The sequence below is a fragment of the Lissotriton vulgaris genome, chromosome 5, assembly GCF_964263255.1.
Source record: "Lissotriton vulgaris chromosome 5, aLisVul1.2, whole genome shotgun sequence".
In the NCBI taxonomy this organism is placed as follows: Eukaryota; Metazoa; Chordata; class Amphibia; order Caudata; family Salamandridae; genus Lissotriton; species Lissotriton vulgaris.
The window spans coordinates 10,957,818-10,974,395 of NC_141693.1; the positions used below are offsets into that span (position 1 = coordinate 10,957,818).

Sequence of the window (16,578 nt, forward strand, 5' to 3'; positions counted from 1 at the left end):
TTACTGCCATGTTCAGATCCTGGAAGAGTGGGGCATACAACGGTGAGTGCCATGGTCAGTTCCTGGAAAAGTGGGGCATACATCGGTGAGTGCAATGGTCAGATCTTGGGTGAGTGGGGCATACACTGGTGAGTGCCATGGCCACATTCTGGATGAGTTGGCATACATCAGGCAGTGCCATGGTCAGATCCTGGATGAGTGGGACATACATCGGTGAGTGCCGTGGTCAGATCCTGGATGAGTGGGGCATACATCGGTGAGTGCCATGGTCAGATCCTGGAAGAGTGGGTCATAGATCGGTGAGTGCCGTGGTCAGATCCTGGATGAGTGGGCATACATTGGTGAGTGCTATGGTTAGATCCTGAATGAGTGGGGCAAACATTGTTGAGTGCCATCGTCAGGTTCTGGATGAGTGGGGCATACATTGGTGAGTGCCATGGTGAGATCTTGAGATCTTGGATGAGTGGGGCATACATCGGTGAGTGCCATGGTCTCATCCTGGATGAGCGGGGCATACATTGGTAAATGCCATGATTAGATCCTGAATGAGTTGTCAATAGATTGGTGACTGCCATGGTCAGTCAGATCCAGGATGAGTGTGGCATACATTGGTGAGTTCCAAGTTCAGATGCTGAATGAGTGGCCAATAGATCGGTGAGTGCCATGGTCAGATCCTGAATGAGTGGGGCATTCAGCGGTGAGTGCCATGGTCAGATCCTGGAGGAGTGGGGCATACATTGGTGAGTTCCAAGCTCAGATCCTGGATGAGTGGCAAATAGATCGGTGAATGCCATCATCAGATCCTGGATGAGTGGGGCATACATCGGTGAGTACCATGGTCAGATCCTGGATGAGTGGGGCATACATCGGTGAATACCACGGTCAGTCCGATCCTGGATGAGTGGGGCATACATCGGCGAGTACCACGGTCAGTCAGATCCTGGATGAGTGGGGCATACATCGGCGAGTACCACGGTCAGTCAGATCCTGGATGAGTGGGCATACATCAGTGAGTGCTGTGGTCAGATCCTGGATGAGTGGGGCATACATCAGTGAGTGCCATGGTCAGATCTTGGATGAGTGGGGCATACATCAGTGAGTGCCGTGGTCAGATCCTGGATGAGTGGCCAATAGATCGGTGAGTGCCACGGTCAGTCAGATCCTGGATGCTTGGGGCATACATCAGTGAGTGCTATGGTCAGATCCTGGATGAGTGGGGCATACATTGAAAAATGCCATGATCAGACCCTGGATGAGTGGGGCATACATTGGTGAGTGCCATGGTCAGATCCTGGATGAGTGGGGCATTGATCGGTCAGTGCCATGGTCCCATTCAGTATGTGTGCGGCACAGAGTGAGTAATAGTGCAGTCATGCACTGGATGAGTAGTGTGTAGAATGTGCGCAGTTAGTAGCATGTTATGCGCGTAGTAGTAAAGCGTGGTCTGTTAAACGCCTACCCTCCCTTTGCTGGGCAGTATCGCATGCTGCCCACAGCTGCCACTTCCCCTGGGACTCTGCTGCCCAGCACTGCTGTTCACTCTCTGCCTTCTCTTCACCCCATCTAGTGCCCAAGAACCCATTGCCCTCGTACCTGCTGGAGAATGCGCTCTGCGGCCTGGCGCTCAGCCTCGGAGTAGTGGGCATCGCTGTAGGCATCATCCTTCTGGTGAAGGGCAGGAAGCCCCGACAGACAGGTGAGGGCGCGTGGCCTGTGGTGAGTGAGGGATGGTAGTTGTTTGCCTAGCCCGATGGGTGCTGACCACATGCCTTGCTCAGGGGCCTCTGCATATCGTGGGCCCCCGAGGGATGAATCTGGTGAGTATCATTATTAAGAGAAATAGCAAGTCTGGAAAGGACTCACCTATTCAGCAAAGTGCCAAGAGCTAAGACAGGTACCCCTTCCCACCCAAAAATCCACCCAGATGGGTGGACACAGAGATACAGAAGCCACAAGTGGAGGGATTGCTTCAATGGGCACAGTCAACTCTCTTGTGTTGGTCAAGGTGAAGGCTAAAGATGAACGCCCTGGTAGGCCCTGTCAAAGCTCTGTCCATCCATCTTGCATAGCCTATGAAGGTTCCTTCCTCTGCACATTCAAGTTGAACTGTTACAAATGGATTCAGCTGGACCCGTTGCTAGGTGCCAGTTTTTGGACAACTACAAGCCTCTGAGATCTAAATCTAGTGGGGTCCAGTTGCTTCGCCCAACTGGTCATGGCTGTAAAATGTTCTGTTGGTGTAGCTGTGCGTCAGGGTTAGCTTGTGCCTCGTTTTTGCACTTTGCGTCTACAAGTGCATCTCTGACAACTCATGTCGCTAGTGAACCCTTCGTAAACCATTAGTACTGGGCAAACGAGCCACACCTATTCAGCAGGAGAGCTGTGAGGCAACAACCGAGGCACGCCCATTCAGAGGATAGTGGGCTGCGTGTACGATGTAGCTGGTGGTGCACGTTGGCACATGGAGTGGTCGCCATTGTCATCTACAGGAATCACTGACAGAATATCAACGACAAGAATATCGAAGACAAAAATATCGGATCTGAAATATCGATTTCCAGAATATCGAAGTCCTATCTAAAGAAAGGTAAGTACAGAAATTTCGAAAAAAATATTGTTAACAAAAATATTGATGTTAAAAATATACTTTTTTAATGTTTAAAAACATAATGTAAAATAAAGTAAATAATACATATAATTAAAAGAAACATGGTTAAAATTAATTTAAAATGTTTAAAATTATAACTAATATATAACATAAAACTACATTAAACATATATATGTACAAAATATATACTTAGTAACACTTATAAATAATAATTTTAATAACTTATACATTGTTTATTTTTATTTTATACAGCTTATATAGCGCATGGTTACACTAGCAAGTGTGTCCCTGTGCTATTGAACTGTTGCCGCTTCAGCTATAGTTTACATCCAGCCTAAGTAGAGTCTTCTAAGGTATGAGTCTTAGGATTGGGGAAGAGAATTGTTAAAAAACCTATACAATTTTACACCAATAGTATAAATATATATATATATATATATATATATATATATATATATATATATATATATATATATATATATATATGTGTGTGTGTGTGTGTATATATATATATATATATAAAATATATATAACAAATTTAAAAAATATATTTAAAAATAAAATATATATATATACACTGCATTAACTAAAACAGTAGAGAAAATATTGGATAGCGTAGGGGTTAAAATTACTATACCTACTCAAGAGAGTGCAACAGTAGGGAAAGCGTTGGATAGCGTAGGGGTAAAAATTACTATTCCCACTCCAGAGAGTGCAACAGTAGGGAAAGCGTTGGATAGCGTAGGGGTAAAAATTACTATTCCCACTCCAGAGAGTGCAACTGTAAAGAAACTGTGGATAGCGTAGGGGTAGAAATTACTATTCCCACTCCAGAGAGTGCAACAGTAGGGAAAACGTTGGATAGCGTAGGGGTAACATTTACTATTCCTACTCCAGAGAGTGCAACAGTAGGGAAAGTGTTGGACAGCAGAGGGTTAAAATTAACATACTTATCAATTAAGTAATTATTTATATTAAATTTGTTATAAATATTGAAAAATAAAAATGAATGATGACTTCATTATATTATGAGTATCTATTTATCAGGGAATGAAGAAATGTATGTACTGCCCGTTCAAGCTAAGTACAACAATGGAGAAGGATACAAAACAGGTGGCCCATGAATTGAAATGCTTACTTATTAATTGTAGGTCTTTGAATAAGCGTAACATAGAAATCATGACTGTATTTTAGAGAAGGATCCAGATATCCTGTTTCTTACAGAAATGTGGTTACATGAATCTCCATCACCGGATATCTTGCAGGCACTCCCATCTGAATATGGGATCCTTAGAGTGGATCGCAGTAAGAAGAAGGGAGGAGGCATAGCGATGATTTACAAACTGTCACAAAGTTGTACAATGCGGGAGGCAGACATAGACCACTGGGAAGCAGCCGCATTTACAATAAAGGTGAATGAGAAACAGACAATAAATGGCTTCTTGATATACGGACCTCCGGGGGCAGTGGCAGGTTTTAGTGAGAGCCTTGTGGAAAGATTAATCCAACCAGCCCTTCACTATAGCAACCTGGTAGTTTTGAGAGACCTAAGTTTACATTTTGACAACAAAGTGTGTGGGGAAGCACAAGCACTATGTCAGGAGCTTGGGGGGGCTACAATTAGAACTTGAGTCTACATATCCAACTCACCAACTAGGACACCTATTAGACCAAATTTTCTCAAATTGTCAAGGGTTATTAGTTAAACTTCCAATGGTGGTCCTATGGTCAGATCACTATCTCGTAGATTTTTCCATCCCTATAATAAGACCACTCACAAAAATGGACCTACAGCCGAAAAAGAGGCATAGGAAATGGGTAAAATTCAATGAGTGCAACTTTACCCTGGCTCTACTAGTGACCCACCCCTCCCTAGGCAAGGATAGTAATGAAGCAAGTCAAGGAGTAGATAAACGGATGACAGATGCACTGAATGTCGCTGCCCCATGGACCACTAGCACTCCACGTAGACTCACAAAGAGTGCGCCATGGTTTGACAAGGCATTACAGATGGCTAGAAAGACATGTAAACGGCTAGAACGAAAATGGAGGGAGGGCTTTTGAGACTCAGATAAGGTTAATTACCACAATCAATAAACAATATTAATTAATTAAGTATAAATACATTCCTTCCCACCCTATTCCCTAATAACCCCACAACCTGCTATAAAACTAAAGCGCAAAATTTACTTAAAAAATAATTAATAACTTTAAAAAATGTAATACATAAATTGAAAAATAAATACAATACTTAAACAAAAATATAGAATACATACATTTAAAATACATACAAAAATAAATAACCCTAATATAAACATTGATATTATTAACAACGATATTTTTACAAACGATATTACTGTCTTCGATATTAAATAACTCGATATTTCTTACCTTATTGTCGATATTCTGGTCCACGATATTCTTCCTTTCGATATTTTTGAACCTCGATATTAAAAACTCGATAGTACTGTAGGTCGGGAAAAAAAAATCGATATTATGTCTGTGCACCCATCTACAGACAGCCCATTCTCTATTGACATGGCCACTATATTTGCACAGACATACAGTTTTATTAATAAAACTAAACAGTGCACAAATGATAATGTGTGCAAATCAGGTTTCAGCAAATATTTGTTATTTGCACACCACCAAGTGATTTGTTTATATCCGATTAAAATCTTTGTTTTCATTGCACCTCAGAATTAGTAAAAAAAGTGCTTAAAGTGTGCTTTCCTCACTGTTCATTTATTTCTAAATGTTTGTACTGTTCATTTATAAGTATTTACATTTGATTGTGTGTTAGAAGAAAACGATATCCCACAGCCTTTCCTTTCATAGCAGCAAGATTTTCATATAGTTCACTTCACAAAATCCTCTCACTTAAGAGTAAGTTTGTCAGAAGACAGAGCCTGATATTTGACCACTGCGTTTAAACTCACAGCAACATTGACGAGGTCAAAACCAACTTTAAAGTCATCGTAAATGTTCGTTCACCTTTGAAAACTCCAGCATGGTTATTTTAGGGGTGCTGCAGCCCCCCTGCACCCTCACTTCTAGCACCTATCGGTGACTGGAATTTCTACTCGGGACAGAACCGTGGCAGCCTGGTCTGACTACTGTGCCCCGGTTTCCTGTCCAGCAGCTGTACAGGAAGGGCCGGGGTGAGAGCGGCAAACCTTACACACCAAGGGGCATATGTTGTAAGTCACTGTGGTGCCACGATAGGAGGTGTAAAGGTGACGCAAAGCCTAAGTCAGATCTATCAAGTCTCGCAAGGCCACCTTGCGAGACCCGAGGGGCTTGATAAATCTAGAGTAGCGCAGCGCAGCTCAAATCGCTGCGTTGTGTTACTCTGCCCCAGGGAGGCGTTCCATGCGTGGAGTGTGGTTCCCGTGCATCCATCCATCAGTGGCGGACCTGGGAATGCGCCACAATTATACGCCTTCTCATGGGAGGCGTGATGAGGAGAAATATATTTATTTCTCCTCGTTTTTCCCCTTTCTACGTGTGCGGCAACCTGCAGCTCATGTAGAAAGAGGAAAATGGGCCTCAGGATTGTTTTTGTGAAGGAAGGTGTCCCTTCCGGCATAGAAACAATGCTGCTTACAACGCAGGCACCCTTGCACCATGGTGCCTGCGTTGGCACTAGGCTGCAAAAAGAGCATCAGCGCATGAAACGGACAGGAATGCGCTGTATGATGTTAAATATGGCGCGTTCCTGCCCTTTCATGCAGTATGGCGCTGCAAGGCGGCTTGCTGCACTGCGCTGAGTGAAAGTTTGATGAATCTGCCCCTAAACCCTCAACGATGCCCGGGCAGCATAGACCAGACCGGCCTGCACCAGAGGCCACCTTTACGACAGCTTACGTCATACATAAGACAATTTTGTTTTCATTTAAGCACTATTTATAGATGAAGTTATTTTCCAAACTGTGGATTATTGCCTATAAATGCGGGTGACATTTAGCATCCATTAAAGAAATCTTGAGATAGTAAAGAAAAACTTAATTTAATAAAGTGTGTAGTATACACTAAGGGCCCCATTAGGATGGCGGGCGGATCGCCCCCGCCGGGCCGGTGGTAGCCAACCCCGGCCAGGCGGGGGCGATCCGCCCGACATTCATTCAGAAATGACCCCGCCATATTATAATGGCTGGGGGGTCCATGGCGGACGGAAAGACGGTCCTTCACTTTTCCGCCCGGGCGGAAAAGAGTTCTATATGGTGGCGGTGTCTAATAGACACCGCTAGCCATATTACAATGTGTCTTAACAGATGCCTTTTCCGCCACGAAAAAGCATGCGGAGTCTGCTTGGCGGGCCCGTTGCGGGCCCCCAAGGACTCCAGGGGTTTAGAGGGTCACATGGGGGGTACCTATGGTACCCCCCTAGCCCCCTGAACTTCCACGCACAACATGCCTCCCTGGCATTGTGGCGGGCGGTGCTGCCCAGCACCGCCCACCACAATGTTAGGGATGCAGGATGCGCCCGCCACTGTGGCAGGCGCATCATTATGGCACATACGGGACACCCGCCCTTATGGCGGGCGGTCCCTTTTTATGACAGGATGGCGGGCAGTCAAAGGGGGCACAGTAGGATGGCGGGCGGACATCCTGTCGTAAAAAGGGACCGCCCGCCATAAGGGCAGGGGTCCCTTATGTGCCATTAGGATGCGCCCGCCACAGTGGCGCATGGAACTGCCATGTGCACCCCCCCTCACCCCACCAGAGTCCTTGGGGGCCCGCAACGGGCCCCCCAAGCAGACTCTGCATGCCTTTGCCTTGCGGCAATGCCACCACGGAAAGGCATCTGTTAAGACACATTGTAATATAGCTGGCGGTGCCTATTAGACACGCCACCATATAGAACCCGTTTCCACCCGGTCGACATGTCGACCGGGCAGAAAAACGGTCTTTCCGTCCTCCGCGGACCCCACAGCCATTATAATAGGGCGGGGGTCATTTGTGCATGGATGGCGGTCGGATCGCCCCCGCCGGGCTGGCGTTGGCTACCGCCGGCCTGGTGGGGGCGAACCGCCCGCCATCCTAATGGGGCCCTAAGTGTTAAGGGAAAGAGAAAAGTTAAGAGTAAAATATAGTTAAGATGAAAGGACTGTGGTCAAAAAACAAGGAAGAAGGGGCAAAGTGAAGGCTCCTGCCCTAAATAAAAAATAATAGATGAAGACGAAGAGTACAGGTCAAAGGTTCATGGGAATAAACCTACATTGTTAAATTAAAAGAAGGGAGATTAATCTAAAAATGAAATTTCAATATTAGCCTCGAAATTCCTGAAAAAAGTATCTCAAACTTTAAGAAAAAATAGGTCAGAGTTTGAGTAATCATCCAAACTTAAATTTACAGTCACCACACACGCACCCACGCACCCACGCACGCACACACGCACACAGACACACTCTCCCTCTCTCTCTCTCTTAAATATCTTACAAATATCTGGGGTGGGTAATTAATATTGCAATCACACGTGCACTCAGTACCAGCCTCCCACACGCACACAGGCAGATAGATGCACGGTCTCACGCACTCGGTTGTGCACGGCCTGTTTCGCTTCCCTGATTATTACTCTCCTACATGAGTGGAACATTTCTATAGCGCCGGTGTCTGCCCAGAGAGTCAAGGCACGCTGGTGATGTATTTTAAGGTGGAGAGGTTGGCTTCAGTGCCGGCGTCACCAGGACTGCGTCTCATAGCGCTTCCTTGGGCCGTGACGCGTCTTCAAGCCGCTGCCTGCTCCGGGGCTCTTGCGTCTAATAGCGCTTCCTTGGGCCGAGACGCGTCTGCATGGTGTCGAGGTGCTGCCTGCTCCAGGGCTCATGCGTCTCATAGCGCTTCCTTGGGCTGAGACGCGTCTGCCTGGTGTCGAGGCGCTGCCTGCGCCAGGGCTCATGCGTCTCATCGCACTTCCTTGAGCCGTGATGCGTCTTCAAGCCGCTGCCTGCTCCAGGGTTCCTGCCTCGTTTTGGCGCTTGACTGCGAGGCGCGCGCGGGGCTCTCGTGCACAGACTGTAGTTTGTTGGACTCCCTCCACGGATGCATTGTGGGTGAATCACATGAGCTTGAGGCTGGGCCAGGAGCTGGCCTGAAGCCAAAGGAGAGACATCTGGTCCAGCAGAGGAGGCTCCAGGCTCTAAGAGGCGCAGCTGAGCTGGGAGTAGACAGTCCCAGGTGTCTCTGAAGGGAGCTCTTTGGAGGGGCCACATGGAGGATAAAAGGAGCGAGTGGTGAGATGAGATGACTCCTGGCCTTTTCCGTATTCCAGGGTCACTTTTCAAATGAGCTGTGTTAGGTTTGAGGTGCCTTATCTCTTTCTTGTTTTCAGTGAGTTTTAGTAAGCTTGAAAAATGGTGAGTTTTTAGTAAGCACAAGTCATTGGTGAGTTTCACGAAGCAATCACTATTGGTCAGTTTTAGGAGCTGGAGCAGTTGGTGAGTTTCAGGGGGCAGGGTCCATTGGTGAGTTTCAGGAAGCGGGGTCCATTGGTGAGTTTCAGGAAGCGGGGTCCATTGGTGAGTTTCAGGAAGCGGGGTCCATTGGTGAGTTTCAGGAAGCGGGGTCCATTGGTGAGTTTCAGGAAGCGGGGTCCATTGGTGAGTTTCAGGAAGCGGGGTCCATTGGTGAGTTTCAGGAAGCGGGGTCCATTGGTGAGTTTCAGGAAGCGGGGTCCATTGGTGAGTTTCAGGAAGCTGAGGCCATTGGTGAGTTTCAGGAAGCGGGGTCCATTGGTGAGTTTCAGGAAGCGGGGTCCATTGGTGAGTTTCAGGAAGCGGGGTCCATTGGTGAGTTTCAGGAAGCGGGGTCCATTAGTGAGTTTCAGGAAGCGGGGTCCATTGGTGAGTTTCAGGAAGCGGGGTCCATTGGTGAGTTTCAGGAAGCGGGGTCCATTGGTGAGTTTCAGGAAGCGGGGTCCATTAGTGACTTTCAGGAAGCGGGGTCCATTGGTGAGTTTCAGGGAGCGGGGTCCATTGGTGAGTTTCAGGAAGCGGGGTCCATTGGTGAGTTTCAGGAAGCGGGGTCCATTAGTGACTTTCAGGAAGCGGGGTTCATTGGTGAGTTTCAGGAAGCGGGGTCCATTGGTGAGTTTCAGGAAGCTGCGGTTATTGGTGACTTTCATGACTTTATGGCCATAGTTTAGTTTCAAGAGGGTTGGGCCATCAGTGAGTTTGAGGGCACAGGGGCAGTTGGTGAGTCTCATGAAGTTGGCGGCGTTGGTGAGTTTCAGTAAGCAGGGTCCATTGGTGGATTTCAAGAAGTGGGCCATTGGTGAGTTTCAGGAAGCTGAGGTCATTGGTGAGTTTCAGGAGGCTGAGGCCATTGGTGAGTTTCAGGAAGCTGAGGCCATTGGTGAGTTTCAGGAGGCTGAGGCCATTGGTGAGTTTCAGGAGGCTGAGGCCATTGGTGAGATTCAGGAAGCTGAGGTCATTGGTGAGTTTCAGGAGGCTGAGGCCATTGGTGAGTTTCAGGAGGCTGAGGCCATTGGTGAGTTTCAGGAAGCTGAGGTCATTGGTGAGTTTCAGGAGGCTGAGGCCATTGGTGAGTTTCAGGAAGCTGAGGCCATTGGTGAGTTTCAGGAGGCTGAGGCCATTGGTGAGTTTCAGGAGGCTGAGGCCATTGGTGAGTTTCAGGAAGCTGAGGTCATTGGTGAGTTTCAGGAGGCTGAGGCCATTGGTGAGTTTCAGGAGGCTGAGGCCATTGGTGAGTTTCAGGAAGCTGAGGTCATTGGTGAGTTTCAGGAGGCTGAGGCCATTGGTGAGTTTCAGGAAGCTGAGGCCATTGGTCAGTTTCGGGAAGCTAAGGCCATTGGTCATTTTCAGGAAGCTGAGGCCATTGGTAAGTTTCAGGAGGCTGAGGCCATTGGTGAATTTCAGGAAGCTGAGGCCATTGGTCAGTTTCGGGAAGCTGAGACCATTGGGGAGTTTCAGGAAGCTGAGGCCATTGGTCAGTTTCGGGAAGCTGAGGCCATTGGTCATTTTCAGGAAGCTGAGGCCATTGGTGAGTTTCAGAAAGCTGAGGCCATTGGTGAGTTTCAGGAAGCTGTGGCCATTAGTGAGTTTCAGGAAGCTGAGGGCATTGGTGGGTTTCAGGAGGCTGGGGCAGTTGGTGAGTTTCAGAAAGCTGAGGACAATGGTCAGTTTCATGAAGCTGAGGCCATTAGTCAGTTTCATGAAGCTGAGGCCATTAGTCAGTTTCGGGAAGCTGAGGCCATTGGTGAGTTTCAGGAAGCTGAGGCAATTGGTGAGTTTCAGGAAGCTGAGACCATTGGTCAGTTTCAGGAAGCTGAGGCCATTGGTGAGTTTCAGGAAGCTGAGGCCATTGGTCAGTTTCGGGAAGCTGAGGCCATTGGTGAGTTTCAGGAAGCTGAGGCAATTGGTGAGTTTCAGGAAGCTGAGACCATTGGTCAGTTTCAGGAAGCTGAGGCCATTGGTGAGTTTCAGGAAGCTGAGGCCATTGGTCAGTTTCGAGAAGCTGAGGCCATTGGTGAGTTTCAGGAATCTGAGGCCATTGGACAGTTTCAGGAGGCTGGGGCAGTTGGTGAGTTTCAGGAGACTGGAGCAGTTGGTGAGTTTCTGAAAGCTGAGGACAATGGTGAGTTTCAGGAAGCTGAGGCCATTGGTCAGTTTCGGGAAGCTGAGGCCATTGGTGAGTTTCAGGAAGCTGAGGCCATTGGTCAGTTTCAGGAGGCTGGGGCAGTTGGTGAGTTTCAGAAAACTGAGGACAATGGTGAGTTTCATGAAGCTGAGGCCATTTGTGAGTGTCAGGAAGCTGAGGCCATTGGTCAGTTTCGGGAAGCTGAGGCCATTGGTGAGTTTCGGGAAGCTAAGGCCATTGGTCAGTTTCAGGAGGCTGAGGACAATGGTGAGTTTCATGAAGCTGGGGCTACTGGTTTGTGTCAGCACAGTGGGCCTTTCAGATTTTGTGTTCTAGCAAAAGAGACGTCTGGGTGTTGGGCTCCTCTCCAGCCCCCTTTTTTAAGCCCAATAGGTGACAGGGTGCTTTGAAATGCTCTTCGGCTCCACCATAGTCCCAGCTCTAACCTCTTTTCTCTCTTGTGTGTCTTTTCTTCAGAATGACCCTGGACAGACAGATGGCCAGAAGAGGAAGAACCACTGTTGCTGCCTCCCACGCTGCTTCCCTCAACATCCACTCCTTTCATCCTGTGTTCTGGCTCTGCTCCTGGCCTCAGTGTCAAGGTCGGTCCAAGCACAGACCCGCGTCAAGGCAGGGGTGAAAGGTCAAGATACCCTAGAAACAAGCAGGGGCAGAAACACAACCACCCTCCAGCCCACCACCCACCACAGACCCAAGATGTGTTGGACTTTCCAGCCTCATCACCATTACCATCACCCCTTTCCTGCCAAGGAAGCATGTGTCATACAGTCAACATGGGTTAAACTCTTCAGGATCATGTGCTTTGTGCCCCCTCCTTCCTTGAGGACATGTAACAGAGAACTATCATGCAATGGACATGTGTGGCACACGTCAGGGATGTCACACCTTTGTGGACCATGAACCTCACACTGTCCTGTTAAGAGAACACGTAACAGAGAAATAACATTTGTTGAACCTTCAAGGGTAAGGAGCATCGCCCCCTAACATGTAACGAAGCATGCAGCGTACACAGCTGACAACTAGGCCTGGGCGGTAAATTCCGTTCCGCTCGTGGAATTTGCGGAATTTGAATAAATTCGCATTCTGCGGAGAACGCGGAATTGCAAAAAATTCCGTGATCCACAGCTTCACAGAAATTTTTGCTTGTTTGCGCTTTCAAAATGCGTGTTCGCAAGATATTTCTTCCCGAGCCCGCAAACAGTGTTCGCGAACAGGTAAAAAGCAAGGCAAACGGGCAGAACAAGCAATTCCACGTGTTCGCAGAACTTTTGGGTGTTTGAAGAGATTTTTTACAGTTTCGCTGGGCTTTGAGTAGCGCGACTACGCAAATTCAGACCACCCCCGCTGACAAGTACTGGAGCCTTCAAGGGTGTAAACACCAACGTCAAACTCAGAATGAGCATGTGTTGAGACTGCGCTGTCATAAGGTGTCAACATGTCAGCTGTGGTCTTTGGGAGACTCTGACCTCCAATGGCAACGCGTATCCCTCTGTCCCTGGGGTTTACAGACTTCGACCGGGAAGGCTGATCCATGCCTTATTTTTAGGATGACGTACTAAAGTATACAAAAAGTGATGGATGGAAGGCTTCAATTTATCGGAGCAACTGGTAATTACTCGGGCCGCATCCCAGTCCATCATTATTTTGCACACCATGCCACTTCGGTGTGGACCCAGCTATATGCAAATCAGTCTTGACCCTGCTCCAATCACAACAGTCCAGGACGAGCAGCCAAGCAGGTTCTCTCTGAAGCGACACAAGCAACCCAGGACCACTTTCACCCTTGTTAGGGGCTCAGCAGCTGGGTACAGCTTGCTTCCTGTAACACAGTGTGTACGGGACCCACGTCTGGGCAAACCTATCCCACTTAGGGTGACATACTAAAATATACAAAAAGTGATGGCTGGAATGCTTGAATTAACCGTAGGCACTGTTAGTTATTCGGGGCCCCACCCCAGTCCATTGCTATTTTGCACACCATGCCACATCAGTTTCAACCCAGCTATTTGCAAATCAGTCTTGATTCTGCTCTATTTTTAGTATTTCCAAGAAAGATACATTTACATACAAGTAATTTGAATATTTTACATAGTCATTATGGGGTGGGGTGCATCCGAATATTGTGTGCAGAAATATCCTCTGACACAAACATTGTTTCCTAGATTCAAAAATACTGTCCACTGGGCACAGATTTTCTATTTTTAACCCCCTAGGGGATCTTTTTGTAGACAACATTTAGGATGTCATATTTATGTCAGGTGATATTCTTACAACAATATTATGTTACTGGTTAGCCTGAAAACCTGGCCCTGCTGCACCTACAATGGACTCCCTTCTCTTAGTACACTTTAGGGAGCTAGTGGACATTGGGTCTGTGAGTTTGCATTTACCTTGAACCCTCAACCGTACGTCTGGTCATCAGCAGCTGGGATGATAGTAAAGCGCTGAGAATGAGTGAAGACCATGATGGAAGGGGACCATTGGGAGGACACATCCTGCAGGCCATTTTGGGGTGTTTGATGTGGACATAGGCTACACCCCTCCGCAGTGGATAGGCCGAGGGTGAGAACATGAGCCATTATCTGAGGAATGTCTCCTGAGAGGGACAAGTGCTCAGGTCCACAGATTGAAAGGGTTTGTAAAGATTGTGTTTCTGACCTGGACTGGAGTTTAAGGCTCAGATCCTTGAGCCTGAGGCTGGATTTAGACTTTGGTGGTTACGGAAAATCTTTGAATTGGTGACGGAATTGCTGAACATAGAGCATATTCTCCATACGGCAGTGTCGATGCGATGGTGGAAACTCCACCTGCATTATTTCCTCCTGATACGGATTCAGTGCACCCTCCACAAAGGATTATTTTCTGTTACACTAAACTCTAGACTAGGGTTTAGTCCCTACTCCACGCAGACATTGAGGGCACATTTTACGTTCCATAGCAGGGCAACCACGTGCGTAAATCACGTTAGCGCAACATTTTGCACTCAACTCTGAATACATGCGGTGCGCTAAAAAAACTACCCAGTGGCAGATGGTAAGAAAACTTTGAGGGGGTGGGGGTCCCACACACACACATACAAACTCACTTACCACCATGGAGACACGCGTACACACACCCGTTCACAACACTCACTCACAAATAAACATAGATTCATACATGCACACATGCACCAGTCAATCAAACACAACATTTACCTGCTGCAGCTCTCAAGGATGGAAGCCTTGGAGGTGCCAGGAGGGTTGGGACTGCAGCCTCCCCTCATTGGCTGACCTCCCTACCTCGTCACAGACTAGGATGGGGTCAGAGAAACTGCTGACCCCACCCACTCTATTAGGAGGTGTCAGTGAGAGACACTTCCCCAGGGCTCTTCAAGACTTAAAACTGAAGCGCACAGGTACGAGGCAATCACTGATGCGCCCCCTCGCCACGAGACAGAGGCCTCTAGACCTTTGCTGAGCTGATGAGGTCACACCCACAAGAGCTGTGACATCATCAGCTCAGAACAGTTCAGCTCAGGCATCCAGGCGCCTGCGCATTAAGCGCATGTCTAGCTCCCGGCTGCCTGCCCTGAAAGTAAGAGCATCTAAAAGGAACCTGATGGACACTCTTAATGTCTAAAAGGTGCAGAGGTGTGGCCCCTCTGCCCATAAGGATAGGCCTATGTGGAAAGAAAATACAAGCCAAATGCTGGTGGTAACTGAGGTTTTCTTGTGTTAAAACCTTTTCTTCAGTTGCAAAGCCTGAGATTCACAACATTACAGGCTTGTGACAGCACAAAAGGCAGGTCAGAATGTAGTCCTACTAATCCACTAAAATGATCCCTTCCTACCTTGTGATTTGCTACAGTTTGTATCAATATTCATCTAAAAGCCATTAGTCATATAACACCTGTCTAAAGGTCAAGGTAGCCATTTGTAAAGTGGCCCCTGGTCCAGCTTTCAACTTGACGTGAATATAGGCATTTGGGACTGAGCGAAGCAAGGACCCCGAAAAGCACATTACAAAAATGACATCCTTTGATTTCTTAAAAGGACAGGGCTGCTATAAAGAATTCTCTCAAAGTGAATAAAGTGATACCTGTCTGCTGACCCTCGCAGGCCGCCATCCCTGCATTCACAGTTGTTCACATGCAATCGCAAAACAAATCCCTTTTTGCACAGTAATGAGCTAAGAGCTATTTGATTCCTTGCGAATGGTGAATGTGCAAAAGCAGACACTGTGCAAAATGCTGACTGGTCTGCGAGCAGATTGTGGTTATGGTAGCACCTCTAGTTATTCCCCATTCCTCCACTGTAACTCTTAATCCAAAGTTAGAGCTGAGCGATAGGGGTATTGCCTCTGGATGTTACTTCCAGAGTTTACAGAGGATTATACATTCCGTACATACTGCGTTTCACAAGATCCATCATTTTCCCATGCCCATCCGCACTATGCCCGCTTTACCCTTAAACCCGCCTGTTGCTTTCTCAGGAACTTTGGCTCGAGCCAATAAACTTGTAGCAATGGCTGCTCCCTCCACCTGTGATTGGTGGAGAAGGCTGTGCAAGGCTTTTCAGCTACAGTTTGATCCCAGTAAATGCTGTTTCTTGTATCTCAATTTTTTAATGGAATTGTCTAAGTTAACCAAATAATGATTATCAATTAAATGCCTTCATGTAAACATAAAGTGCCAATGATTATACAAATTAATAATGGAGAAATAAAGAAAAATGTACCTGTGTGGCCTTAACCTTAGGAGAATAAACAATGTTTGTTACAATGGACTCACGCTTCTGATTTGTTAGCAACTGAAGCCAGTGTGTTATCAAACCCACCCCACTCCTGGGGGCCTGGAAAGTGATGCCCTAGTAAAGGGGTGAGTTTGAGTTTTAGCCCCTGTAAAGAGCTTCCCAGAGCTAGGCAACAGGGTGTAGCCTAACCCCCCTGCCCCCATGCAGAAGGTTGACCTGGGCCATATTAATGAAGAAGCAGGTTTTAAGTCTCTTCCTAAAAAGCAGATTCTCGTTTACGAAGAGCCTTTCCGTAGCCTTGGAACAAGAGCCGAGGAAGCCCGTCCCCCTTCCCTGATGCCCCAACTCTGGCGCTTGGGAGAGGTTCTGATGCTTCTGTCTCAGAGATCGACTTGGGACCGAACTGATGACTTTGGATTGTTTCGGTATGTGGAGCACACGCTGCTGTTTCCAACATATAGAGGCCTAGAAGAGATCGTACCGATGGTTGGTCAAATGTCCTCTGACGAGGACTCGAAGCCACAAGTAAGGACCAACGTTCTGAACTACGGGACATACTAATGGGAGTATCTGGGAAGACACAAATGTAAAGAACTTCTGTTGGCCAACCTTGAAGAC

At 47.4% G+C, this 16,578-nt stretch overlaps 1 protein-coding gene across 1 annotated transcript in view; it reads left to right on the forward strand.

The window, feature by feature from the left end:
• Positions 1–15,989, forward strand: part of LOC147709982 (HLA class II histocompatibility antigen, DM alpha chain) — an 85,477-nt gene extending 69,488 nt beyond the window's left edge. The window contains exons 6-7 of the mRNA XM_086920672.1: positions 1,568–1,696; positions 11,687–15,989. Coding sequence (XP_086776798.1) covers positions 1,568–1,696; positions 11,687–11,691 — 134 coding nt within the window. The 3' untranslated portion in view covers positions 11,692–15,989. The remainder of the gene's footprint in view (positions 1–1,567; positions 1,697–11,686) is intronic.
• The last annotated feature ends 589 nt before the right edge of the window (positions 15,990–16,578 follow it).